Source organism: Athene noctua, chromosome 6 (assembly GCF_965140245.1).
Source record: "Athene noctua chromosome 6, bAthNoc1.hap1.1, whole genome shotgun sequence".
NCBI lineage: Eukaryota > Metazoa > Chordata > Aves > Strigiformes > Strigidae > Athene > Athene noctua.
The window spans coordinates 48,777,258-48,804,064 of NC_134042.1; the positions used below are offsets into that span (position 1 = coordinate 48,777,258).

At 45.8% G+C, this 26,807-nt stretch overlaps 1 protein-coding gene across 1 annotated transcript; it reads left to right on the plus strand.

The window, feature by feature from the left end:
• The first annotated feature begins 701 nt into the window (after positions 1-701).
• Positions 702-22,548, plus strand: GCH1 (GTP cyclohydrolase 1). Its single transcript, XM_074909369.1, has 6 exons — positions 702-1,083; positions 12,905-13,014; positions 15,286-15,341; positions 18,342-18,373; positions 19,367-19,451; positions 20,147-22,548. The coding sequence occupies exons 1-6, from the start codon at positions 765-767 to the stop codon at positions 20,271-20,273; spliced, it is 729 nt and encodes a 242-aa protein (XP_074765470.1). The 5' UTR covers positions 702-764; the 3' UTR covers positions 20,274-22,548.
• Positions 22,549-26,807: the final 4,259 nt, after the last annotated feature.

A 26,807-nucleotide genomic window follows, 5' to 3' on the forward strand; every position in this document is an offset into this window, starting at 1 on the left:
CAGAGCGCCCCAAAACCATCATGACAGCGGCACTGGGGAGTTATGGGGTGCGATACACCAGCATCACCCCGGTGGGAAGAGGACTAGCTCCCCAAGTTTGGGAGGGTTGAAGGGAAAATCCCAGAATCATCTGGGTTGGAAAAGCCCTTGCAGCTCCTCCAGTCCAACCATGACCCTCCCCCTGACCGTTCCCAACTCCCCCAGATCCCTCAGCGCTGCCTCAGCCCGACTCTTCAACCCCTCCAGGGATCCCGGGGACTCCCCCCTGCCCTGGGCAGCCCATTCCAACGCCCAACAGCCCCTTCTGCACAGAAATCCTTCCTCAGAGCCAGTCTAAGATGGAGAAGGACGCTGGGACCTGCTGCGCAGGGCGAGGGCCTGCACCCCAGCGGGACCCTCCCAACCGCCATCACCCCCCCATGCCCGCCGGAACAGCCTTGCCGCTCCCTCGGGGCTCCCCACGGGCGTTCCCCACCTTGGAGGGATGGAAAAAAAGGGGACGGAAAGGGGCTCCCCCCGCTCCCCATCCCGGGGGATCCCGCCCGAGTCCCCGCCGCGGCGGGCTGAGACCGGCCGGCTCACGACACGCGGGTGACGTCACGGCGGCGGCGGCCAATGGCGGCGGCGCGGGCGGTATAAAGCGGGCGGGCTGAGGCGGCGCGCGGGAGCGCTGAGGCGGCGGCGCTGAGGGCTGGGGCCGAGGCGGGCTCCGGGCTCCCCGCAGCGCGCTGCCCGCACGGCACGGCACGGCCCCGCCGGCGCCCATGGCGGCGTCGCGGAGCTGTAACGGGTACGCGTGGCAGGAGAGGCCGCCGCTGCCGCCGCCCTCCGCCTCCCCGGCGGCCGCGGGTGCCGAGAAGCCGCGCGTCCCCCCCGGCGGCGGTAGCGGGGACGGCTGGCGGGGCGAGCGGCCCCGCAGCGAGGAGGACAACGAGCTGAGCCTGCCCAGCCTGGCGGCCGCCTACACCACCATCCTGCGCTCGCTGGGCGAGGACCCCGAGCGGCAGGGGCTGCTGAAGACGCCCTGGAGGGCGGCCACCGCCATGCAGTTCTTCACCAAGGGCTACCAGGAGACCATCTCGGGTAGGGAGCGGTCCCGTCCCCTCCCTCCCCGGGGCGGGCGGGCGGCTGTCACCCCGGGGAGGGCTCCGGGCCGGCGGCTGCTTTGCTACCAGCTTTCCGACTTTTTATCTCTTAAAATGGGCTTCGCCATTGCCCTGCCACCGTACCGTCCCTCTGTGGCCGCTTGTCACTAAGTCATCAGCAGTATCCACTACAAACACCCGCACCTTGGTGTTCCGTCCCCTCCTTCCCCCGACTTAGGCTTTTAAACTCCATGCTGGTAAAGTTTGCAATATGCACTAGAAACACCTGCACCGTGGGGTTCCGTCCCCTCCTTCCCCCGCTTTATGCTTTTAAACTCCATGCTGGTCAAGTTCACATTCTGTCATAAACTTCTGTGCTACAGGTTTGGGTGAGCAGAGCAAGCTTTCTGTTTTCTGAGGTAAACTTTTCAAGCTCTGCTACATGAACTTATTGATCGTACCTTCCTCCAGCCCGAACTGAGCTGCGCTGTGTCCAGAAGGGGTGGGGACATCTGCCACTGTTGAAAAACATAGGGAGTTTAAATTTTCTTGGAAAAGGTCTCGTTCTGCTGGCGCTTTTATCGGGTGAGGGTTTTTCGAAGCTATGAATGCTACCTGGGGAAGTGAGGTAAGGAGAAAGAAGGAGGTCAGGGAGATCCCTTGCCTCCTCTCAGAGTCCCACCAGCAGTGCAGGTGTAGAGAGGTACCCCAGGTTTGCATCCCTGCCCCAGGTCAATGTCTTTTCTGCTCACTGACTGTGGCCCCCCCACGAGGGCAGGAAGAGAGGAACTGGGTGGGATTTGTTCTCCTCACCAGTAACTCCAAAGTTGTGTCTTGGTTCCAGCGTAGGGTAAATCCTGCTTGAAAATTCAGTCTTTACATCCATTTTTCCTCTCCTTAGCCTTTCCACTAAGGACTACACTCAGTATAAACAGTAAAAAAGCACTTGGGCAGCTGAGGAATTCCCCCTTCTGGTCCCTCTTACAGTAAAAGGCAGTTTCCTGGTAGTTAGTACATAAGGGATGCAAACACTGTCAGCAAGGACCTTTGAATGTGAATCAGGAAGGAGCTGAGCATGTTCTGCTCTCTGGAGCACAGCCCTGGTGAGCTGAGCCTGCCCCAGAGCTGCATCAGGGTGCTGAGCATCAGGGAGCTTCCTGCCAGTACGTCAGAGTCCTTGTAAGTGCACAGTGCTTCGACTCAAAGGCTGGCTTTTGTGTTTATTTTCATTTTCATTTCTCAGCTGCTGGGTTTTCTGAAATCAGATTGCGTGTGACTTCCAGCATTAACTTACTCACAGCCAGCTTATACTCATGTGCCACTGTTGTGTCCTCTTCCCCCAGGAGCAGCATTTCTGTCTTGGCATTTGTTTTGTCTTTCAGATCAAGCCAGGTTTTCAGGTTCACATCTGGAAGTAGGCTCTGGGCTGCAGCGGCCATCCTTATTCCTCTCTTCCTTTAGTCCTGCTGCACAGTGTGTTTGAGATGAGGTTTTATCAGGGCCTCACAGAATGATCCTTTGTCTACCGTAAATAACTTTCCTCATTTGGGGATTGTGTGTGTCTCTTTACTGCTGTAAAACACAGGAAGTTTCTTGGTCGTCCTGCTGGTCTCTAGCAGAAGGATTTTTTAAACTGATAGTTCCTGAGCGTGAATTTCTGCACTGAACCTGGATGAGGTTGCTGACCACCACAGGTCCTCTCTTATCTTGCTGCCCGTTTTGTGTGCAGTGTCATACACTCCCTTAAGTTTTTTTAATAGCTTTTTTTCTGCTCTAATGTGGATTCTCGGGAATCTGAATAGTCTGTCCTAATCTCTCACATACATTTCTTTAAGCAGAGCAGTTCTGGATAGTCCCCTCCTCTGAATATCCCTACCTGTGAGAGAGCTGTGTTATATCCAGAAGTAGAAAGTGTCACTGCTAGGTGCTGTACTTTTGGACTGCTTTTTTCTTTTCTTTCTAGGAAATAAAATGACGCTGTGATACATTCCTTCCCGTGTCAGGTGAGGAATCCTTTTACTTTCCGGCTACTCACCTCTTCTTGCACAATGCCCAGCTTCCAGTCTTCCCACTCTTACCAGCCAAACAAAAGAAAGAGCTGTAGCTGGAAGACAACTCCACAGCAGTTAGCGAAATGGCAAGTGGATGAGGAGTTGGCTGGGAGAGTTGATATGGAAGTAAATTCCCCTTGGGAGGATTTTAAATGCATCCTGAAATGCAGAGCCAACCACTAGTAAGTCTTTGGGAACAAGGCTGAGCTGTGGGACTGCAGCTCCTGCTGTTTGCTGCAGCATCCCAGTGTGCTGTTCACTTGGTTATGCTAATATAACTGTCTGCCTAGCCAGGCTGAGAATGAGACCAGGAACTGGCTTGTAAAACAAAAAAAACCCTCGAGAATCTGAACCCCGACAAAAAGCAGCTCCGACTTCTTGTTTTCTAGGGTTTCTTTTGCAGCTTATTCAGCTCCTTATGTGGAACTGTCTGCACAGGCAGAGCTTAAAGCAGTGATTTGTGGGATGTGTGTTAAGGAGTGTGCAAGTTTACCCCCCAACGGGCTGAAGAGACATTTATAATAGCTGGAAGTACCATCTTTTCCTCAAACGTTGCTCAAGTAAAAGCTCTGGTGGTTGTGCAAACACAGGGCTAGAAGCAAGATGTGTTGTTACAGGCACCTGTCTTCATCTGGCCCCAGCTGACTCGCAACCCTTGCCAGTATGCAGAGAAGTTGCCAGTCTGTACAGCCAGAAAAGAGGGACAACCCAAGGTAGCGACTGTTAGTACAGCTACAGCCTTTAAAATCAGCCCTCTGAGTTTGTCTGCTTGAGTAGCCTTAGGAGAAAAGCAGTTAATTTCTGATGGCATTTTAACTTTCCATATGGAGATGCAAAAACGGTGCAATAGATTCTCAAATTCTGAGGTATAGTGAAGGCTGGAGGGTGTAAAGTTGCAGGTACAGTGCTGGAGTTCTTCGGTGTTCAACATGCTTGACCGGAGCCTCGCTTGCTGTAGGTGAGCACATGGGGGTTATGTGGTGGGTCACAAAATTAAGCTACTTGAGTGCTGCCTGCTGTTCTCAGAGATTAGGAATGTGAGGGTGCCTTGTTCTTACTTGTCACTGAACACTTCTGAGTTCAGCCAGGTTGCTGGAAGCTTGTGGGTTTGGGGAGGGATGGTGGCCTTACGTGTCCTGCAGCCCTCCAGCATCTGTGGTGGCGTTGGAGGAGAAGGCCAAGTGGTGCGAGTGGGGAGTTTGGTTTGAGGAACCCCTAAAGCTTTTGGAAGCTGCTGAGCTGATGTGTGGTTTCAACAGAGTCATTGAATGGGTATGGTTTTTCTTTTTGAGCTTTGATTTGATACTTCACCCTTAAGAACAAACCCTTTTCTTGATCTTTTTGTTTACCGTGTGTATGAGGACATAATACATTTGGGGCATGGTTAAATGTGCTGGACCTTTGATCTTTCCTGGGTGTTGCCACTTTGCTTCCACGATGCCTGATTGTATTTGCATTTTTGAACTTCTGTAGTTTAACTTTGTAATGTTGTAGGGAAGATTACATCTGAATTCTGTCCCTTCTCTCCATTCAGATTTATGTGAGTAGCAGAGAAGCTGATTCTGCTTTCCAGCTTTCCCTGTGTGTGTATTTCCTGGCTTGTTTTTGATAGTGCAGAGTAACAGTGTTCCTGCTTTACCCCTTATTCATCTTTGCTATCTGTGTTCTGCAGCTGCTCAGTATTGTACTTCAGAGCCATTAGTAGAGTTTACTTGCTCAATATCTAAATCTGGCTCTTTCTGTTCTTTCTAGATTATGTTTTTTCTCTTATTAATCCTGACTTTACTAAAGGCCTCAACTTCTTTCTTTGACAAAACGTATTCAGATGTATTGATCTCACTTCCCTAGTACTATAGTCATCAGACTTCCATTGGAGTAGCAAGAATGTGACTGCAAATAAAATCCACTTGGGGACCAGATTAAGAAATGCTACGAGTTCACATTTGGGCATCTGTGTAGACCAACAGCCATTATAACAGAAACCTCTTAGTGTCTTGGTAAGGGTGGCAGAGCAGACAAGATACCAAAAGTTTTACTTTTCAATTTCATGCAGTGCTTCTGTGTGAACAACCAAGAACATGTTTTCTTTTCCAGGGTCAGATCTATCAGCTTCATACTTCCGGGAGTAAATTATATTACAGAGTACTAACCAGTCCTCTTGGTTAATAAAGGTGAGCAGGACTGTTGATAGCCCGTTGCCTTTATCTTATAGTTGGTTTAGGCAATTGCCTGCCACACAAAGACTGAACCTTGAGAGATCTGTCCCTCCTTTTATGAAAGGCTTAATGTCACACTCAGAAGTGCTGTCTGTGAGTACGTATAAATACTACAAAGCCTAAGTGTGTGCAAATGCAGTAATGAGTGAGTAAATAGAAATAACAAGGTTGCAGGCAGTACTAACTTGTAACTGAAGCCGAAGACTTCAGAATGGATCTTGCTAAGCAGAGCTAACTGATAAGTTACAGAAACAGTGTTACAGTGTCAATGATGCTAGCTTGGAAAGGTAAATCATAAAGGAGTTGGTTCTGATTGTGTAATCCTGTAGGAAACATCAGGCACAGGGCTGAACAAGCTGCCTGCATCTGCAGTAGGAAGTTAACTTGTTTTCATCATCCATAAACATTCTAAGCAAAACAACACGTTCATTAACCAGTGTATTTGCTGGTCGTGGTGATAGTTGTTACATGAATAAAGGCTGGAAGACTTTTCTGGTAGGTATGTTGGCAGGTTCAGCTGTCCTTTCAGCATGTTTAATAGGGAAATGAAAATCAGAAATCCTGGGAGAGGATAACTTTGCTTCCTGAACCTCTGTGGTTTTGAAATGCTGCCTGTATGCTTTATTTGCCTGAAAGCAAAGTGACTCTGCTGTGCAGCTTTTCTTTTAAAGCAAAGAACTAAATAGTTAGGTCTCGTACAGTAGATCAGCACCTGCTGAACTATGTGTATGTTGCTTTTCCTCTCTCATTAGTTATGTGCTTTTCCTATGGTGAAAGGTGAAAACAATGCAACCTTAATACTATTTTCTTCATCTTCTTGTCTGTTTGGATTTGGTATTTTGACAGATGACAACAATGGTGTGAGCTCGTAAATTTTTCCAAGCCTACTCCGTTTGCTAGAGATGAGAGGTGCTAAGCATTGCCACATAAAAATAGACAGGCAGTGCCTTAAGCAAACAAGGCTGTTTGATCAGCAGCAATGCCCTTTGCTAAGAGCTGCTGAGTTACTTCATCCTTTCCTGGAAACAAGGTACTGCTCCCTCTCTTGCTTTTCATAGATGCAACATCTAACCTATTAACACCTTAATCTTTAGCATCATTGTGGTATGGCTGTGGTTTGTTTCTCGTGAACCAGAGAGTGGGAGATAGAGAGTAAGGTCCTTGGGGGTTTCTTTCCTCAACCTCTACCCCCACATGAGTGAAGCCCCCAGTGCTGAAGCAGGTACTCAGTGCAGTGAAACTTCGGGGACTAGGACCGTAGGACTTGGCAGGATGATCTCCCTGCTCATTAATGCTCAGGTAACACTAAGCTTGTTTGGGGTTTTGTTGGGATTTTATTAAATGTCTTAACTTCTTGGATCTTGACTATTAAAGGCTTCTGATCTCTTCGTGTTGTTTTTCCAAAGTGTTGTTTTGTCTTCTCTGATTTTTCCTTTGTTTCAATTTCAGAAAGAAGTGTGGATGAGGGGACTCTCAGCACCTTGTATGACATGAGACATTGAAATGGTTATTGAAATCCTGATACATTTTAATGAGCATCTCCATAACCCTGCTTTCTCTCACATTAATAAATCTCCTGGCAGAAGACAACTTCTAGAATCTTATCTTAGCTTTGTCTGAGTGTCTGCAATAACCGATCTCTTACGAATAGACTTTAGTCTCTCACTGCAACACGGAAAGCATCTTACAGGAAATAAACAAATCTGTACAAATAATGGCCAGAATTACTCGAAGAGCAATAATACTTTTCCTCCATCTTTGCATCTATGAAGTGTGCCTTAAATTACACATCTGGTTCACCTCTCTTCTGCTAATGGAGGAATTAAGCTTGGCTTCTGAAGCAAACATACCTGTCTGGAGTTGAATGTCTTCTTCTATTCCTTTGGTGTGGCAGTGATGAAATCTGAAATATTAGTCACAAACTTGTAAATTCTTTTGCATCTGAGGTTTCTTTTGGTTCCTATTAGAAAGGTATGTTACGGCAAGGAAGCCACATAGTGCCCTTTTAATATTCTCTGCAGCTTTTTTGCCTATTTAAATAGTAATGTGGCACCTTGAGCTTTGTCTCTTTCTAGAGCTCTTCAAGACTGCTTGAAGCAAATGGCATACCCAGACCCACCTCCCTCTTTCTTAGCAATCTGAAGTCATTAACTTTCTGCAGCAGTACAAACTCTCCTTACATGAATGTTTTTGTAGCCTGATTCTCTTCTCTGTATGCATAACAAATTCCTGGTACTTTTTTAATACTGAAAGGCTGCAATAATTTTCTTGTTTCCTGTCTGGAATATTTTCTCTAACTACAGTTACCTGTAGTGTCATCTCATGAATAAAGAAAAGATTTCAGTTTTGACTCTACATCTTACTGCTTAACCCAGCAGCAACTGAAAGGTGTTTACAACAATTTCCTTTCAGATTTAATTCTGACCCTGTAGCATGGTTTCCCTACCACACATTCAGCTGTTAGCTTGTGTTTCCTGCTCTGGCAGTTATTTGTCTTCATCGGGAGAGGAATTTCTGGAGAAAGACAGACGAAGGTATCTGCCAACACCCTCCAGCTGATTCTCCCTTAATGAATGCTTGGCATTTGGTCTCTGGCTGATGGCACTGCTCTTCTGGAGTGTCCTCCAAACCATGACCTGTTCCTAGGTCATGCAAGACCCCCTGCCACTGGTTTAGGCATAAGCTGGTCTGTTCCTGGGAGAGTAGAAGGTATCAGACCTCAGCTTGTACTTTAGTTTGTTCAAATTAATGGGCATTGGTGAGGTGTGACTTGCCTGTCCCCCTCGCAGGACATCTGCCTCCCTTGGCCTCAACCCGTTCCTACGATGGCCCTGGATGTGACTTACAGGACTTACGGGTCAGGATGGAAGCACAGGGGCTGGCAGTGAGGACAGTGTGGAGCTGTGTAACGGATGTCAGGAGAACCTTGTGCCTTATGTCTCTGCCAGGATGAATGAGCTCAAGGAGCAATCTCGGGGAATCTGCTTCATCCTGTGGATGCTGAACAATCCTCAGTCTGACTCCTCTCTGAAGTGGAGCAGTGAGGCAACTTAACACCATGAGGAGGTACTTTAACTCCTAGTGAGAACAAACTACATCACTTCAGTCTTCTGTCTCCCAGGCGTAGTAAAAATGGGACATCTGAAGTGCTGTGAAGCTGATTCAGTGCTGCTCTACAGAGTGCTGCCATCCTTCATTCCCTTCACTGACTGAGCCAGCTGCAGGGTGGGCTCTAGCTTCTCTGGTTGCCAGAGGTGCTTTTGCTTTCCCATGTCACATTAAAGCCATGCAAATAGTTTCTATAGCAACAGGTCTTTTTGCTTAGCTCTGACGCAAAATCCTAAAAGGTCTTTCCCATTCTGTCTTCATCCATTTCTAATTTTTGCTTTTATCAACTCTTTTTGAAGATAAAGGGGAAAAAATGAATTCTGCTCTGTTTCAGGTGTTAACTTGCAGCAGAGATGAGTGTTCAGTTCTGAGAGCTCACTGAAGTTTCTATACCAGGGCTTGAACTCTGGGCTGAAGGCAAAATCAGCTGAAATCTAGACAGTGCCCTGACTGTACATAAAATGTTTGTTCTTGTTCCCTTCCAGCCATATATTCTAATTTGAATCTTAGCTTTTCATTAACATGATGTGTCTAGGCTTAAAGACTTAACCTAGTAAATTCCCTTAGCTTTTCTGGGGTGGTGAGGAATGAAAATGGTGTTATTTGCAGTCTCCTTCAGCTTATTGCCAGGGCTTGGTGGCAGCATTTGAGCACAGCTGTGACTAATAAAAGCAGAGTGAGGGGAGGTATGACTCCGAGAGGCCAAGGGACCATGTATGAACACGCCCATCTTCTTGATAGCAGAGGAGACGCTATCTTGTTCTACCCTGCTGATGGGGATGATTATGTAGGTGGTACTTGGAGGGAGTAAAAGCATTGCTTTGTTTGAGAGGAAGAATTTCTTTTCTGTATTAAGGAGAAGTAGCCTGGTGAGGAGGAGCCCATCTGAGCTGCAGCTGCCTTGCTTTGTCAGGAAACCAAGCTAGTATTTACTTCCAGCCCTCTTCCCTCTATAAGTCCTGTGGACTTCCACACTTTTGCTTTGAAGATCCTGGTGCTACAGGAAGAAGGGATGGAAAAGATGCAGTTGCATTAGAAGGGCAGGTGGGTATTTCAGAGCTGAGACGCAGCCAGTGTAACAGCCACGTTGCTCTGGGTGCACTGAGACCTGCAGAAGGACAACATGACGTTTAGATCTTGCCCTGACTGGCAAGAATAAATATGTTGGGGCTTCCAAAAGAGGAAACTGAAATCAAGCTAGTGAAAGAGGCAGCATGGCCTAGTAGGTAGAATGAAAGTATGGAAAAAGAGGCACGAATTTATCCTTAGCTTTGCTTCTGGCCTGGTTAATCTGGGGCCCTGTTTCCCCTTCTGTTCTTTCAGCTCCATTAAGTTCTCCAGAATTCGTACTGTAGGATGCAGGGTGAGCTTGCCAGGGCCCTGTTTGATGCTGTTGCAAATTGAATGACTAACAAAAAATAATAAAAGGCAGGCAAAGTTAGATAAAATGGTATCGCCTCCCCACACAAAGCGTTTGAGTCTCTGCCAAACAAGTCTCTCCTGTGTAATTACTGAAAACAAGTGCTGTGGTGGGACATAGCACAGCATCTTGTCACAGCTACTCTTACCTAAGTCTTTTGTCAACACAAGCTTTGGATTTCAAAGAGGGAGGTCTAGGGATAGACAGGCTTCAAGCTACGTTTATTTTCAGGTGAGCAGGCTTGTTAAGTGTAAGCAGGAGGGACTGGATCAGGGTAGGGGTGACTGGGGCTCTCAACACCGTGGCCGTTTACTCAGGTAGTGGCCTTCACTCTCACGTTTTGTTTTACCTTTGTCTCCCTGTGTCACCTGGCAGTTGTGAAGGATGTACTGGAGGGGCTAACGCTAAGCTGGTTTCTTACTTTATGGGCTCTGGCCTTCTCTTCTTGAGGAGTAACTGGTGCTGACTTAAAATCAGCACACCTTGCTTCAGGCAGAACAGCAGAGGTTGTGCAGCTGTTCTGTGATCTGGCTGCAACTTGCTGCTAATATTAAGTAAATCTAAGGTGCAAAATTGGCAAGACCTGTATAAATGTGAAACGTGAAGCATCCCACAGCACCATCGTTGTGTCCTTGATGCACGGATTCATTTGCTTATGCACCTAAAAATCCTTTGGCTGTGAGTGAGGGGTCATGGCCCAAACTGCTGTGACTGGGCTGTAGCTGAAGAGGGGATACGCAAGAAAGATGAATGACCTTCGTGTTTCTGTTTGATGGCTTTAGCTGTGAGAAGGATGGACTTCTTTTTTCCTTGAAGTTGCCCGTGTGGTACTTCCAGTGGTCACTTAGCGTTCTTTTTCCCCCAGCTTTAAAAGAGGGCTAACAACTCTCTCCATGATGCAACATAGCTCTTCAGCATTCCAGTGATAGTGATATTCCTTATATAAAGTTTGTAAGAATCTATTAACATATATTTTATACATCAATAAGTGCATATATGCTTATATATGAGACTTCACAGCTGAAGTACCTTCTCTTGTAGCTGTGGCCTTAGCCTCTGTCACACATTACTGTGACTCTTAATGAGAATGTGGCCATTTTTGATTGTTCTGAACAATCTGCTTTGCAAGTGTGCTGACGTAAATCCATATCTAACATCAGGCTCTGATACACTCCTGGCAAGGCTGGTATGAGCCAAGCTGGTGGTCTAATAAAAGCAGCAGTCACTCTGGAGATGCTTCGTGGATCTGTTTGGATTTTGTTTTAATAATGCTGAGCATAGTAACAGGTTTTGTGAAACCACTGTTTGCCTTTCTGCTGCAGAAATGGCACGTCTGTGGGGTGCTGCGGGAGGGAGTGAAGAACCCAGACAGCTGCTCTGTCTCCCCTTCCTCTGAGCCTTCTCTGTTTTGGATTCTGGCTATTCCTGGCTGAATTCATCGTTATAGAACTGCATGATGCTCCCCATGTAACAAACTCCTCTCCAGCAGTGTCTGGTGTAAACTAGACTCTGAAATTTGAAGAACAAAATCGTGTGCCTTTACAGAGTTGTTTCCTGGCCTCTTTTGTGCCCTCTACTCCTGCACTCTGACCTGATCCAAAGCCTTCTGGGCTTCAGCCTCGCTGTCTTGCAGGTTGCCAGCCATTCTCAGGAGAGAACATGCGTCGCAAGCAGAACATCTTGCGCACAGTTTCCAGGGTTACCTGTGTAGTGCTGATAGCAAGCAGGAAATTAAAATGCTCCATGATGATGATACGTTATCGACAACAGATGGTGGCCATTAGGTGTACGTGCATGTCAGGGGAAGGCATAAACGCAAGTAGAGCAGACACAACTATTAGATTTGTGTAATTGCCACTACAGGTGCCAAACTCCAGCGTGCATGAAGCAGGGGCAGAGCCTGAGCACCCTAGTTCCACTTCTGGCCATGGGGTATATGACTGTGCTTCCTGGAAGTAACTCCAAGTAGTCAGTGTGGCTTCCAGCTAACGTGTTTGCAGAGTTCCTTCTTCTGATTATCAGCTCTTCTGTACATCTAGTTCTCTCTTGCTATTCTCTCGGTTTAATCTCTCTTTTATACAACTTTTGTCTCTTGTCCTTCAGAAGGCTTGTTAACTTGAAACTTCTACTTTTAACCTCTGCAAACGTGGTCCAGCTAGCTGCAATCTTTGTGGAGACTCTAGTGATCTGCTGTAACCTGTGTCAGGATTGCCCGGGGACTTCTCAGGGGACTGCTAAACCTGGAAAATCAACTGAGGGTCTGTTCTGCTGAGCTCTGAGACTAGCAAAGTGTCACATCTTATGTTCCTTTTCTTACTGAGCTGTCTCTTCTTCCTTCTATCATTGTGAGTTTCTCCACCTCAATTCTCTGTTAACTCTGAGGTGCAAAATTAGGCCTGAGTATGTGTATGTATGTCTGCTTTCGGTTCAGGGCAGCATATCTCTTCCCCATCTGTGGATACAGGTCTGTCTCTCGGACTTTTGTGTATGCCTAAACAGCTGCTGGCTGGTGTGCTTCAGGATGAAATAGGAGTATCTTATTTGTGTGCAAAGCTTCGTTGAAGATAGTGATGCTGGTGTTGAAGTGTTTGAAGAGACTGCTGTGATGGCTTAGCTTTTCTCAAACCTCAGGCTCAACTTTGCCTGTGGTATGTGGAAGCACTAATGGAAGCCCACTTTGAGACTTACTCATCTCAGTACTGGCTTGATCAACTGTAGTCTTAATTGTTCTTAAGAAGTTAGTAATTCTGCAAAGAACAGATTTGTTCTAACCTGGGTTCAAACTATTATTTAAATACAACGCTATACACGTAGGCTGACATATCACTGTGGCAATTGTGTGACCGTATGCAAACCAAAGAGTACTTGTGATGTTACTCCTTACCTGCCTCCCATATCTTTACCCTAAAATCTGTAGTTCTAAGAGGGCCGTGCTCTTACTACAAGCTTTCTCAGTTACTGGCTGGAAGAATCTTCCATGCTTGTGCCTTTATTTTTTTTTTTAATGCAAATGTTTAATTTCAGATGTTCTGAATGACGCCATCTTTGATGAAGATCATGATGAGATGGTAATTGTGAAGGACATAGACATGTTCTCATTGTGTGAGCATCACCTCGTTCCATTTGTTGGAAAGGTAACTCTTCCTCATGAAGCAAATGGGGGAAATACATGATAAAAGACTTAAAGTACATGTAAAAGACTTCATAGTTGTAACTACGAAGCTTTTAAAGCTCTAAGTATTTACTGCTTAGGGCTATGATTCTAGAAGTTAATCTTCAGAATACAAATAAGGAAGACCTCCTTAATGGGACTTTTATTTGGATTAAAGCTACTGAAATATAATGCTCAACCTTTCCTAGTCGAAGAAATCTAATGGTTTCTGACATTTCATATCAAAGCTCTCCTTCATGAAGCAGCAGCAAGCCTTGAGGGCAGACATCTTGATATTAAACCAGCTCACCCTGCACGCTGACTCTGTCATGGATTTAGCTTCTGGCTCAGAGCTATCTAGTGCACATTCACCTTGGGAACCTCTCGTGAGTGGAACAAACTTCTGATTAGCAGCCCTGTCTTAAGCAAACCCACTCAGGGAGGGGGTGGTCAAAATTGCCTAGCAGGAGGCTGCTGGGGCTCCCATGAAAGGGGCTGGTGTGTCAGAGGATGTTGGAATTGTGATGCCAACAACTTTAAAAAAACCCACAAAACTCTCAAGTTAACCACTTGAGTTGTTAACTTGAGAGTTGGTTAACTGAAGAGTTCAAAGTGGATAGTCCCTTCTGCAGATCTCAGCCTCTTCACTCCCATATCAGCACAGAAGGATGGAGCTTATTCTGATCCATCTGTTCTACCGTAAAGTATTCACAGGCCAGAGAGTAGCAAGTGCTTTTGTTGTCTATAAAATCTGATCAGTGCTGCATATGTGCCAAGTAAACTGTGTCCCAAAAATAAAATACCCAAACAGAAACCAGCTCTTTATTTAGTTGAGTCAACTCAATTTCATCTGCTTTCTTTCTTACTGTTAGTATTTTTTGCTGGAAAACAAGGTAACTTCTTTTTCTGTGCAAGCTTCCTACTTTGCGTGTTATTCTTGGTTACACATACTGTGTATTTTCTCTGCATTACTCCTGTGGCAATATATGTGTTCATTTTACATCTAGCTGTTTAGCCTCTGTGGTTTGGAGAAATCTCCTCACAAACACCAAATCAGTCCTGCTCATATAATTGTCTGCTAAATGACTTGGTATGCCTCTAAATATTCTCAGACTAACCATTCTCCTGTTGGGTACATCAAACAGGCTGCAAATATTGACCAGTAGGTCTTGTATTTGCAGTTCTATTTTAAATGAAATTAAGAAATTTACAAAAATACTCCATGGCCAACAGGATTCAATGCTTATTTCTGAGTTATGTCTCTCACTTTGTCTGAAATGTTTCATGTCTTTTCAGGTGTCAGTGGGTTGATTACCCAACAGAAGTGATAGGAATGAGCAAGTTAGCCAGGTAACTAGGTGCACTGTGGTACCTCTAACTGCAGGTAGAGCAATACAGGATTCTGAGATGGGGCCTCTAGGCAAAGCACTAAGACAGAATCCTACACTGACTCCCCTACTGTATCTTGGCTAATTTTTCAAGTCTCTGGTACAGTGACACAAATGCTGGTTTATAATCTGTTATAGATGTAAACCCACTTGAATTCAGTAGCCTGTGTTGCTTTCTACAAACAAGAAGGTAAATGCCTTCCCCCTACCTTTGTATCTGAGCATTTTTCTGCTAAAGGTCTTATTCCAACTTAGTGCAACTACATGTTCAGTATGAATGCTCAGCAAATCCATATTCGAGCAGGATAGAAGTTAACTTAATTGCACATTGATCTATGATACTACCAAAGCAGGAAAAAAAATTAAATCAGTAAGCGCAGCCTGATTTTGGTGGCTAAGTACTTCTTGCCATCACAACTTTCACTGGAAGTCAAGTACGCTCCCTCTCCCTCCCGCTCCCTAAATCCATTTTAGGTCTTGAAAGAAAAGCATGTTTACTTTAGGCAAAAAGTGCTGTGCTGAGTAACAGACTGCTTTTTGTACCCAAACGTAGTAGTACTCTGTAGCATTCCTGAGACTTGAAACATAAGCCTTGACTCTTGAAGAGCTGTGATTTTTTTCTCCCCCTCAGAAAACTTACCTATTCTTCACCAGGACACTGACCTTACCAGGCATTTACAGTCTCCGTTAGCTCCACAATTTTCCAGGCTTGCATGGTGGCTTGTTCCTCCCACATGCTAAGACTTCTGGACTGTTCCAGAGTTAGTTCTGGGGCAATTGCACATCCTCATTCTCTATGCATGAGTTTCATATGCATTTGGAATCGTAGTTTTGATTCTGTTAATGGTTTATTCTCCTCTGTCTAGGTACATATTGGCTACCTTCCTAACAAACAAGTACTCGGCCTCAGCAAGCTTGCTAGGTAAGTGTTAATGTAATGAAAGTGATGCTAATTTCTAAAAAGGATTCCAGGCTGTGCTAACTCTGCTAATCTTTCTAATCTGGTCCCCCTCTAAAGCTCAGCTCACTTTGTGTCCTGGATTTGGATTTAGCCCAATCCTCAGCATTATGCTTTTTTGTGGAGAGGACAGATAAGTCTTAGAGCTCTCTGTGAATTCACATCAGTCGACTGTAGTAGAGCCGTAAGGCTTTTGTACGTTCATCCAAAGCATTGGTGTCTGCAGGGAGCACACGAGCAAGAACAACTGAGAATTTGGTCGTGTTCTAAGACAGGCCACAAAAACCAGTGGGACTCTCTAGCTATTTACTACTTGTGTGTATATTGACTGATAAGAACAAAAATCCCAAACTTTGAAACTGTAAATGAAACACGTTCTATGGATAGAAACTGAATCTAAAGCTTTCATCTGTTAGCTGACTCTTCAGATAAATTTGGCATTTCTTTCTTTCACCTGGGACCTGCTGAGAGCGCCGTGGGGTAGATTTTTATAGATCAGGTTCAGCCTAAGAAACAAAGCAATTATGATACACTTGAGAAATCCATTTGTTAATGTGAAATAGCTTTTTCCTTAGTGAGTGCCCTTGGATCAGTTGTTGCACTGAATCTTGTTACAAAGTGACACTTTCTAGTTCTGATGAGGAAGAGGATGGTAGATCCTGTCAATAATCAGATTATTTGGGGCCAGAGTGGAAGGGTCTCTTGAGAAATGAATCTGAAAAATTGGCTGTAGTTCAGAAAGACCACGTAGGTTTTGCTTATACTTTCCCTGATATGTCTGTTAATATTGCTGTAGTTCCAATAATACTAATGAGAATTAGCTTTGTAAATCTGCATGCCCGCTGGGTTTTCTTAGTGAGTAAGAAATGTGTGGGATATGACACTAAAATGCTTTGAAGTCAGTCAGCTCTGTTCTGTGCTCTGCTGGCACAACAGTGAGTTTGGTTTGGAAGTGGAAGGGCCCTTGGAAATCACATTTTTGTTAATGTAACCTCATAGTACAGAAGGGCCATCTACATGTCTTCTAGCTGTGCTTACAGGAGTGGACTTTTCTCTGATTAAAAGGCTGAAACAGGCAGCTCAACATTTAAATTTTTTCTTACATGTTTTCTGTGGCTGTACCGAACTGCTGAAGTTGTGGGGTGAGGTTCTGAGCTGTCAGTGCTGCAGTTGCTGGGCGAAAGACTTTACACTTGGGGATGTGTGTGCAAGAGTTCACAGCTTATGTTGTGTGTTGGCTGGCACTCGTGTGGCTGGATCTTTTTAAGTGGTGTGGGGTTTTTTTTTTTGAGTTGGATTTCTGAAGGCGAACATCCTTCCTGAAGAGACTGTCTTTAGCACTTGGTTTCATTTCTGCCGGGCTTGAATGCAGGATTAAAGATCACATTTGTAATACGCATCAGTTGATTTGTGCTTGCTCTGGTCTCCAGTTACCTCAGAACTGCAGGAGCTCAAACTGTCTTTGGTGATTTTTAATGCAAGTGGCAACATGGTGCTAGAAGTGTACAATTTTCCTACTATTTATTCTAGTATAGAAACATGCATGAATATGTGCACGGCTTCCTGCGCTGTGCCTGAAAGGTTCAATCTTGCCTCTTTTTCAAGTTAGAGTAAAACTCCCATATACTGCAATGATGAAGAGATTAGATTCTTGTATAACAAAATGTTCTCAGTCCTCACTTGCCTTTGAGTTCTTACTGTGAAGAGATTGGTGGGCCAGACAGTGCTTCCCCTTCGTGCCCTATATAATGCAACCAGTGTTCAAACAAAGATTTGTGAGGCTGTTGGTACTGTAGGCGTAATCTTTCGTAATAGGATTAGTCTAATGTGGTGAGTTTCTGTAGTTGTGGATGACCTGTATTCAGTAAACAAACATCTTTCTTTGGATTTTAAGCTCAGGCTTGAAAATGCTAATGCAAATAACTGTTTTTTTACATTAATATGCTTATAGGACTACTTCTGTGAAACACCGGTGTGAAAATATCTGAGCATCGGCTTGTTTCCTATCTATACATTTAATCCAAATATTATGTTATATGCTTTGTTTAGAATAGCTGTAACAACCATTTTATTTCTGGAGGGGAGTTTCGGCCTATAATTCTCTCTCCAAAACAGCAGGCAAGTCTCATTGTCAGAAATGCTTCTCGTAACTAATGCCTCAGGCTGTCAGCCAGTGTCTGGTTTTTGTCTAGTCTGACCAGATGAGTATTGAAGCTTTCTATAGCATCTTCTTTGTATGGCCACTTGATGTCTAATTAAGCATTTGAGGTTGGCATGAATAACCCATCGACTTGCAGAACAGTTCTAAGGCTTTTCTTGAATGTGTGGATTAAAGTACTGCGGCGATAAATGATGGTAGTGTCACTTGTGTTGCCCCACAAATGGCTTAAATTTGAAGTCAGGTTCGAGGGGCAATTAAGGAGCTCTCTGCATTGAAATGTGGAGGATAGTGTGATGTATGGGTGGAGAGTATCTGTTTTAAATAAAACCAATTCTGTCTCTTAGTTAAATTTGCGGTTAAACACAAGAATCCAAACCATCTCTTGCTTCACTTCTGTAGCCTTCTGGGAATCTCAATATCTGAATTGTCCTTAAAACAGCTTTTGGTTCAGACTGAAGTGAAAGGAGGAAGCCTGACCTCAGTTCAAGGATTAGCTTTTAGGGAGTCTTTGGGCCTGAATTCCCTTGCAACTGTGTGAGGCAGGAGGATGATGGTACAAGTAATTTAAAAGGAAATGCCAATGAAAGAAACTCTTAAGGAGAAGTGACAGGTTTGCCCCTGAAATGGTCTCTGGGGTGGCAAGTAAGGGGAACCTGTCACTAAATGTGATGTGCTGAGGGAAGTCCTCGAGCGATGCCAGCCAGGGTCTGTACAGTGGTCTTGTTTGATAGTGTCAGGTTAATTGTGAAGATCAGACAGATGGGAATAACTCTAACGTTGTCTTTTTTTCCTGTCTCCTTCAGGATCGTGGAAATATACAGTAGAAGATTACAAGGTAAACAGATGACTTTTTGGTTTTGTTGTGTGCACTCCTTTGCTAGCCAACTCGGGGTAATGGTAGGTGGACTATAGCTGTGCAAATTTTAGTGTGAAGATAAACACTGCGTTCTTGAACGGGTGTTTCTCATCTGTCTTCTTACTTAGCCTCTGCATTTCCAGTGAAGGGTAAAATCTGCCTATGAAAATAGATGTAGGCACTAACTGATTCAGAGGATAAATGTGCTACAAGATACAGCTGCCAGGAATAACTAAACTAGTATTGGATGCTGCTGGAGGTGAAGTCTCCTACAGATAATCTGAGAGATGCCTTCAAGAATTCTTTTCTGAAGAGATGAAGCCAGAGCTGCCATGTTATGGACTGCCTGCCTGCTGCCCCCGAGAAGTGGAGGAAGCAGCAGGATCTGAGGCTTTGGGCTGGGCTCAGCCTGATCTCATTGTGCTGCGGTTAAATGTGGACTGTTCTTGGTGGCAGAGGTCTTGGTGACCTTTAGGTGTCAGACTGGAGAATAGAGGGTGCTAGAGCTGCAGGAAGTAAAGCTTCACAGGACAATAGACTCTCTTCATTTGCTCATTTTTTTTGGATCTCCATCTCCTTTCTTTAAAAAGAGAAATTGTACGGAATAAATCGTGCAGCAGTAAAGCCAGTGAACAAATACATAGAAACTGAAAGAAAACAGGGAAGCAAGAAAATCTAACTGCATAATAGCAAATGTGAGAGCTGTTGTAACAAATCATGGTAATGCAGTTTCTGCAAAGGCATAATGCAAAATGACTCCCATTGCAAACAAGCAAATAAAAGCTCTGTGCCAGGTTACAAAACGTAAGGTTGGGTTTGGTACTAACAAAACTTACTTAGGAAGAGCAGTACTTGTATGTTCGTGTGTGTGTGTGGTGGTGGTGAGGAACAGGCAGACCTTTTGAGGTAGGGCTGGCACGTTGATGCTAGTCAGATTTAACACCACGTCTGAACTGCCTCTTGTTCTTTCAGTCCAGGAGCGCCTTACCAAACAAATCGCCATAGCCATCACAGAAGCCTTACAGCCCGCTGGCGTGGGAGTGGTTATTGAAGCAACGTAAGTCACTGAGCTGTTCCGCGGTAGCAGGTGGGCTGGCTGTGATTCCAGCTGTGCATCGCAGAGCTGTCGGGTGTTGCCTCTTTGGCTGTGGTAGCTGTGTGCCATGGGTGTTTGAGGCAGAGTGCAGGCAGGAATCATTCTTGCTTGCTCAGGGAAATAAATGGCTTGGTGGGTTGGAGCCATTTAAAGGCCAAGAGGGAATGGCCTCAAGCTGCCCAGGGCAGGGTCAGGCTGGCTCTGAGGAAGGATTTCTGTGCAGAAGGGGCTGTTGGGCGTTGGAATGGGCTGCCCAGGGCAGGGGGGAGTCCCCGGGATCCCTGGAGGGGTTGAAGAGTCGGGCTGAGCCAGCGCTGAGGGATCTGGGGGAGTTGGGAATGGTCAGGGTGAGGTTCATGGTTGGACTGGAGAAGCTTCAAGGGCTTTTCCAACCGAGGTGATTCTGTGAAAGCTTGATCTCTTTTGTTGGATTTTATTGGGATCTGAGGAGAGGAGGCAGAGCGCTGGGCATTTGGCTTGCTTTTCCATAGAGGACAGCTGAGGTACGACTCACAGATGTCCATTCTGGATACAGAGGTTTTGTCACTTCCCCAGAATTTATTGTGACGGTGTAAGAGACATCTCTTTGTAGGATTGCTTATTTCTTTTCAGTTTACTGATGCCTGGTTTATCAACTCCCCTCTCATTTCTTCTAGGCATATGTGTATGGTCATGCGTGGGGTACAGAAAATGAACAGTAAAACAGTAACCAGCACAATGTTGGGGGTATTCCGGGAAGATCCAAAGACCCGTGAAGAATTCTTGACACTCATCAGGAGCTGAAACTGTGTTCTTCTTTCTCTAAATGCACTCTGGAGATTGTTCTGTCCACTGTCACTGTCTGTTCTTACTTGTTCCTACATCCTACCTTTAAACTAAGTCGTTGTGAATTGTCGTCATAATCTTTGTGAGATGAAGTCTTTGTGCAGTAAAAGACTTCTGATGGCAAATGACAAATGTAACGATGAGTTAGGCTCCTCCTGGATTTCCAGTGACGCTGACATCACAGAATCACAAACTATGGATAGGGTTTTGGAGATGGTTTTTCTGTCTATGATGCAGAACATAACTGTTATTAGGAGAAAAGTGGGGCTTGGGAGTGAATTGGATATTTATGAAATGGTTACGTTTGTTAGAGTAAATATGGAGCAGCACAGGAAACAAATGAAAGGCTGTGGATCCTTGTAGGACCACTTACACTGCAAATACTGTACCTCTGCTGAAAAGGATGGTCCAGAATTATCTCTGACTATATTTTATTACAAGTCCTGTAGTGGTCGTTTCAGTATCTGGATGTGTGTGTTATACCTCTTTGAGATGTTACTTCTGGTGGTGTTTTTACATTCTTGCTAGTATTAACCCTCCTTTTTTGTGTATTTCTTTTTCTGTTTGAGAAACTGAAAACACATTTTTCCTAGCCTCTTACCATGCAGGGAATTAACTTCTGAATTATTTGGGGCACAGTCTTATCTCAGTATAAAGGGTTTTATGCACCTTTTTCTCTGTGCCTCAGAATGTCTGACCACTTTAGCTGTCAGTTTCTTACTATTTTTAAGTAAACGTTAACAGGGGGAGGAAAAAACCCCCAGAGTCTGTCTGCAAAGTGCTAAGATATCCAAAGAGGTTTTTAGTAATATTTATATCTTGAGCTTTCTGTCATGGATTTCCATGGGTTAGACTGAGAAGCTAACACTAGTCTGATGATCTGAAAATGAAGATCTCTCTTTAAGCATTTCAAGTTTTTCATCTTATAAATGTTGGACCAAAGGTGGGCGCTGAAATCCTCAACACAGCACATTGTACCTCTCCTGCCTGATGGCAGGTCATTCCAGGGCAAAGTAACCTGAAATGACAATGACTTATTTCGTAAGAGCGATTGAGAAAAGCATTTCCAGGGCCATCAGAATGAATCAGACCACATTTTCCTGTGTATGTGGCAACCTCTGTATGTGGCAGTATTGGTACAAAAAGTCTCAGTCAGCTGGACTTGGCTGAACTTCTTACACTTTGTTACAATTTTAATGGCTGTTTTGTAACTCTTAATTGGGAAAACATGAGGCACAAATGAAAACCGCCCTTCTCAAACCAAGCACAGGAGGCAAAAGTTAAAAATTAAAATGTCAGCCAGGGCTGTCAGATGCCCACAGTGCAGGTTCCCACAGTCATATCTGCTTTGCTAAATATGACTCCAAGATGTCCCGTACGCTGACCTAAAAGGCAGTTCCTGGCCTGGCAAACTCCATCTTACCAACATTCCTGTCTCTGGCTTCAACCCACGTTGGAAACAAAATGAAAATCACGTCCAGTCAAATTGCCATTGGGCCTAAAGAACTTGCAAGAACAACCACCTCGTGGGTTTAATTACATTCATTTTACCTTGATGACCTCCACAGCATTGTTGGAAAAATCTTTTATAATATCCTCTGCCCTGGATTCTGTAGAGTTAGGTGCTATAAAAGCATTTGTCTGCTAGCGTGAACAAGCAGTGTGTTGCATATTTATAAAATACTAACTCTACGGCATTTGTTTTCCTTAGATGATTGAGAGCAGATATTGCCACTTTTCAGGATATGTTTCAAATATCCACCTGAAAAGCCTTAAATCTTTCTTGCCTGAAGTCTAGAGGAAAACTTCTCTTTTTAGCTCCTCAAGTGGAAGGAGAACTTGAGAACCAAAGGGGTACACGCTAGTACATTCATTTCTCTTCGCTTGCTTTAGTTTGGAAATTAAGTCTCTGTAAAACTCTGTCTCGCTCCTGAGGTAATGAAAAGTTTGTGTTTTAACCACTTATCTCCCTTCAGGATAAAGTTCACCTTGCGCCACCACTGTGTTTTATTTCCATCTGACCTGTAGTCCTTAAAACATACCCCTCTATACTTGTGGCCTTGGATTTTGTTCACGTTTTTGTTGTTGTAAGACTTGGTGCATTTTTTGGAGCATTAGTATTGTTCAAATACACAAGCTTTAACTACACCCGGTGTGTGTATATACGTATAGTACGTACAGCCTGCTGTTGTACCACGTAAAAGTCCGTTGTCTCTACAACATTAAAGCACAGTATCACCCTTTGGAGTGGTCGTGTCCTTGGTGACTTGGAGGCGAGGGCATCGCATGAGGAAGGGGCACAAGCTCCCTCTCCCTCTGAGGAGATGTTGAGTTCCTCTTCTGGGCCAGTAGTTGCTGTTGTCTGTGGATGAGGCCTTATTTTGTTGACCGGGCAGCAAAAAAACCTCCAAGATTTGGCGTCACCTCCTTCTTACAGGTCCTTGTTGCTGGAGGAACTGACCCTGGGGTAGGGGAGGTGAGAGGCAGTTGCGTGCGTGGAGGCTCCTGTGGGCTTCTAGTTCTTTTGTGTGCTTCTTCAGGCATTCTGGGTGCCTCATCACACTTCACTGAGGAAATACCTGGTTCCTGGCCAAATGTTTAAATGCCTGAACAAATCTGTCTTAACAGCTGCTGTGATGTGGCAGGAGACCTTGAAGCTGAAGTCTTGGTTGGGTCACCCCACCCTGTGCCACTAAAACTGTACTGCTCTTCTTAAAGACCCTCCTGCTGTCCTCCCAGGATGCAGATATTGCTGAAATTCAGGGGAAAAATAATTCACAGATCCTGGACTCCTGAGGAGCGTTGTGGGTGACGCTTTGCCAGCGGAAGGGGTACAGCAGGGGCTGTGTGTGCACACCCATGGACGGCATTGCAGCTGCCCTGTCACCTCTTGACATCACCCAAGAAGAGCAGGCTGTGCCTGCGTGCTCCAGGGAGGTCCCTCCACAGCCCTTTCACACTTCATATTTGCTTTTCTATGTTGCCAGACAGTGTCCGGGACTGCAACAGATGAGCTGCCTGACCTCTGGCTGGAGCCCTCATCAGGATGAGAAAAAGAGAGGAAAAAGAAAAAATTAAATGCCTATCTGAAAATTTACTCTATCTCAGGCAAAACCAGCACAGCTTCTTTAATCTCTTACCTACTCTGTTCCAAAGCGTAAGATCAACCAGGCCAGGGTGGGGAAAAGGCAAGCAGAGAAGTTTTTGGGCAGCAGGCAGGGCTGGGGGTTCTGCTGGTACAGCGTGGCTTTGTGGGCAAACGCTGTAGCAATCAGAAACGGAGAAGGGATAATGAATGAAAACCCCCTCCAGCCCTTTGTGTTTTTGGATTTATTTTTTTTCCACTTGGTCTATCCTATTTGGAAATAACCCTCCTGGAAAGCCCCAGGAGCATTGTCAGGAATTGTCTTTGTTGTGAAGCTGAGTTACTTCTGTGTTTCCCACAGTTGTCTATTAAAGCTGGTGGTTGTGGTGGGAAACAGCCTGTTTATCAAACAGGCATTTCTGCAAGAAATTTCCTATTCCTTGCACCTTGACTTTTTTTTTTTTTTTTTTAGGTGTGGGATTGGGAAGGAGCCTCCCTGGTTTTGTGATCATGGGAAAAACTCTTTTCACTGGGCTGAAAAATTACTCAACTTGAAAGTGTTTACAGCTCAGAAAAACCCAGAAGAGAGGGATAACCAAATCTGTGAAAGAAACAAAATCTGTAATTAAGGTGACATCCTCCCATCCCTTTCTCCCAAGATCTGTCTTTATCACCTGCTCATTTCCTGATACCCTCCAGTGATATGTGTTTCTTCTATTTAATTTTTTTTCTCAGAAGTCCCCCATTTAAGCAGCTTCTCTGTGGTTTTTCTATCACTGTCGTTTCCTTTTGGGTGTCTCCCATCATCTCCTGCACGTGTGTGCTGTGGAGTGACCGGTCAGCAAGTCCCAGGGCTGTGCCCAGTGCAGCCTCTTTGGTCCTCTCTCTTCACATTCCACCTCTAGGCACAGGTTTAAAATCTGGTTCAGGCAATTCTAGTTTAGACTAGATATTAGGAAGGATTTCTTTACAGAAGGGGCTGTTGGGCGTTGGAATGGGCTGCCCAGGGCAGGGGGGGAGTCCCCGGGATCCCTGGAGGGGTTGAAGAGTCGGGCTGAGCCAGCGCTGAGGGATCTGGGGGAGTTGGGAACGATCAGGGTGAGGTTCATAGTTGGACTGGAGGAGATTCAAGGTCTTTTCCAACCGAGATGATTCTGTGATTCTGTGAAATATTCACAGCGAGGAGCCCTGGGAGGTGCTGAGTTCTCCTTATCACACAGTGTGAAGAGGTGGCCTTGGTTCCCTCCCTACAGAGACCTGGCTGGTGGGTCACTTGCTCTGCCAGCATGTCCCGTTGTCCCTGATGTCTCCTGGAAACCATCTTCATGCTGCCACGGTAGATTTTTCTTCTCTGCTGAAAAGCACATATCCCCAAACTTTTTCCTCAAAGCACCCTCTTGCGTACAACATCCTGCTGCTGGTCATCGAGATGTGTCAGGCAGGTGGTGACTAACTGCCCGCACACATCAGAGCTGTCAGCCCAACCCAACCTTGTCCCCAGGGGAGCTCGTGGAGACACGGTCAGCCTTGGGGTGAGGTCTTGGAGAGGGAGGTTTGAGGAACCTGGGGCAGGACCAGCGAGCTGGGAAACCCTGGCAGATGGCTAACCTGCAGCTCTGAGCCTTCAGCCGTGGGGAGCTGTGAGCCTGAGGGGGCCATTGGTGCGGTGTGGGCTCCTGAGAGGGTGGCTGTTGTCCACATCTCACCCAGGCTGAGTCAGCACCTGGGGCAGCATCAGAAAAGCCCTGCCTCTCCTTGGGCATTTCAGCCAGGGGATCCCAAACCAGGCTCTTTCTAGCCAAAAATCTACCTCCTGAGCAGCTGCAATCAAAGGTTCTGATCATCCTGGAGGCTTTATACAGCAGTCGCAACCTTCTAGCAGCTCATAATTGCTTAATGAGCTCAAATTGCTCATTACCTGGCCTCTGGTTTCTCCTCCTGCTCTCTGGAGTGAGTCCTCGGCGTTGGGAAAGAGCCCCCAGCCAGCTGTGCCCTTTGAGCTGTGGCTGAGCCCTTCTGCCCAACTCCTGGAAATAACCTTTGTGCAAAAGCTTTGCCTTCCAGTTGTATTTAAAGTTGCAGCCATGATGAAGTAGTTGAGAGAATATAAAACATTAAAGCTCTTTTTCGTAAGTCTTTGGCTAGGCTGTTAACAGGGACAGCAAATAAATTGCAGTATTAAAAGAAATTTTGCTAATATAATCATGAGGAATTTATTAATTTTTTTGAACAACTTTGCATTGTGTTTTTGGCACTGAGGCTTTGCAGGGGCAGTGTTGGCAGAGTGGAGAGTACCACGTTACCTCTCTATTTGCTCTGCTGCTCCGTAGTGAGATTGCAACAGTAAAGCAAAGGTAAAAAATTCACCATAAGCGCAGCTCACTGAGCTGCACGGGCCTGGAAACTCAAAGTGCTAAGGCAAACCACAGTGGTGCTTCTTTGGCCTGGGGGTGTATGGATGCCACCCAGGGAGCAATTCCTGGATGGGCATCCACCACCCAACCTTCAAGTGTGATGTGGGGAACCCCTCACTGTGCTATGGGAGGCCTGTACACCCTCACAGCATCCCACTGGTCTCCTAGAGAAGCTGTACCTCACTGTGCTCAGCGCTGGTGAGGCTACACCTTGATTCCTGGGTGCAGTTTTGGGCCCCTCACCCCAAAAAGGCCATTGAATGACTGGAGCGTGGCCAGAGAAGGGCAACGGAGCTGGGGCAGGGTCTGGAGCACAGGTCTGCTGGGGAGCGGCTGGGGGAACTGGGGGGGTTCAGTCTGGAGAAGAGGAGGCTGAGGGGAGACCTCCTGGCCCTCTGCAACTCCCTGCCAGGAGGGGGCAGAGAGGGGGGATGAGTCTCTGGAGCCAAGGAGCCAGCGCCAGGCCCCGAGGGAATGGCCTCAAGCTGCCCAGGGCAGGGCCAGGCTGGCTCTGAGGAAGGATTTCTGTGCAGAAGGGGCTGTTGGGCGTTGGAATGGGCTGCCCAGGGCAGGGGGGAGTCCCCGGGATCCCTGGAGGGGTTGAAGAGTCGGGCTGAGCCAGCGCTGAGGGATCTGGGGGAGTTGGGAACGGTCAGGGGGAGGGTCGTGGTTGGGCTGGAAGAGCTGCAAGGGCTTTTCCAGCCTTGATGATTTTGTGATTTGTATTTCTTTAGTTCCCTTGGCAGCCATGCACTGACCTTCCAAAGAGCTGTGAGAGTGGGTGGAGGAGGAGACCGCCGCTGCTCCAGCCGGGACATGTTGTGGCGCATCCACCTGTAGGAAAAAGGCAAACTTTCTTTTTCCTCTATAATTGTTACCAGTATCCAGCATTAGCAATGTTACTACAAGCAGATTAGCCAATGAATGACTGATGGGGGTGTATCTTTATGGTAAAACAAATGGTAAATTTGTTTTTACCTATTATTTTTACCT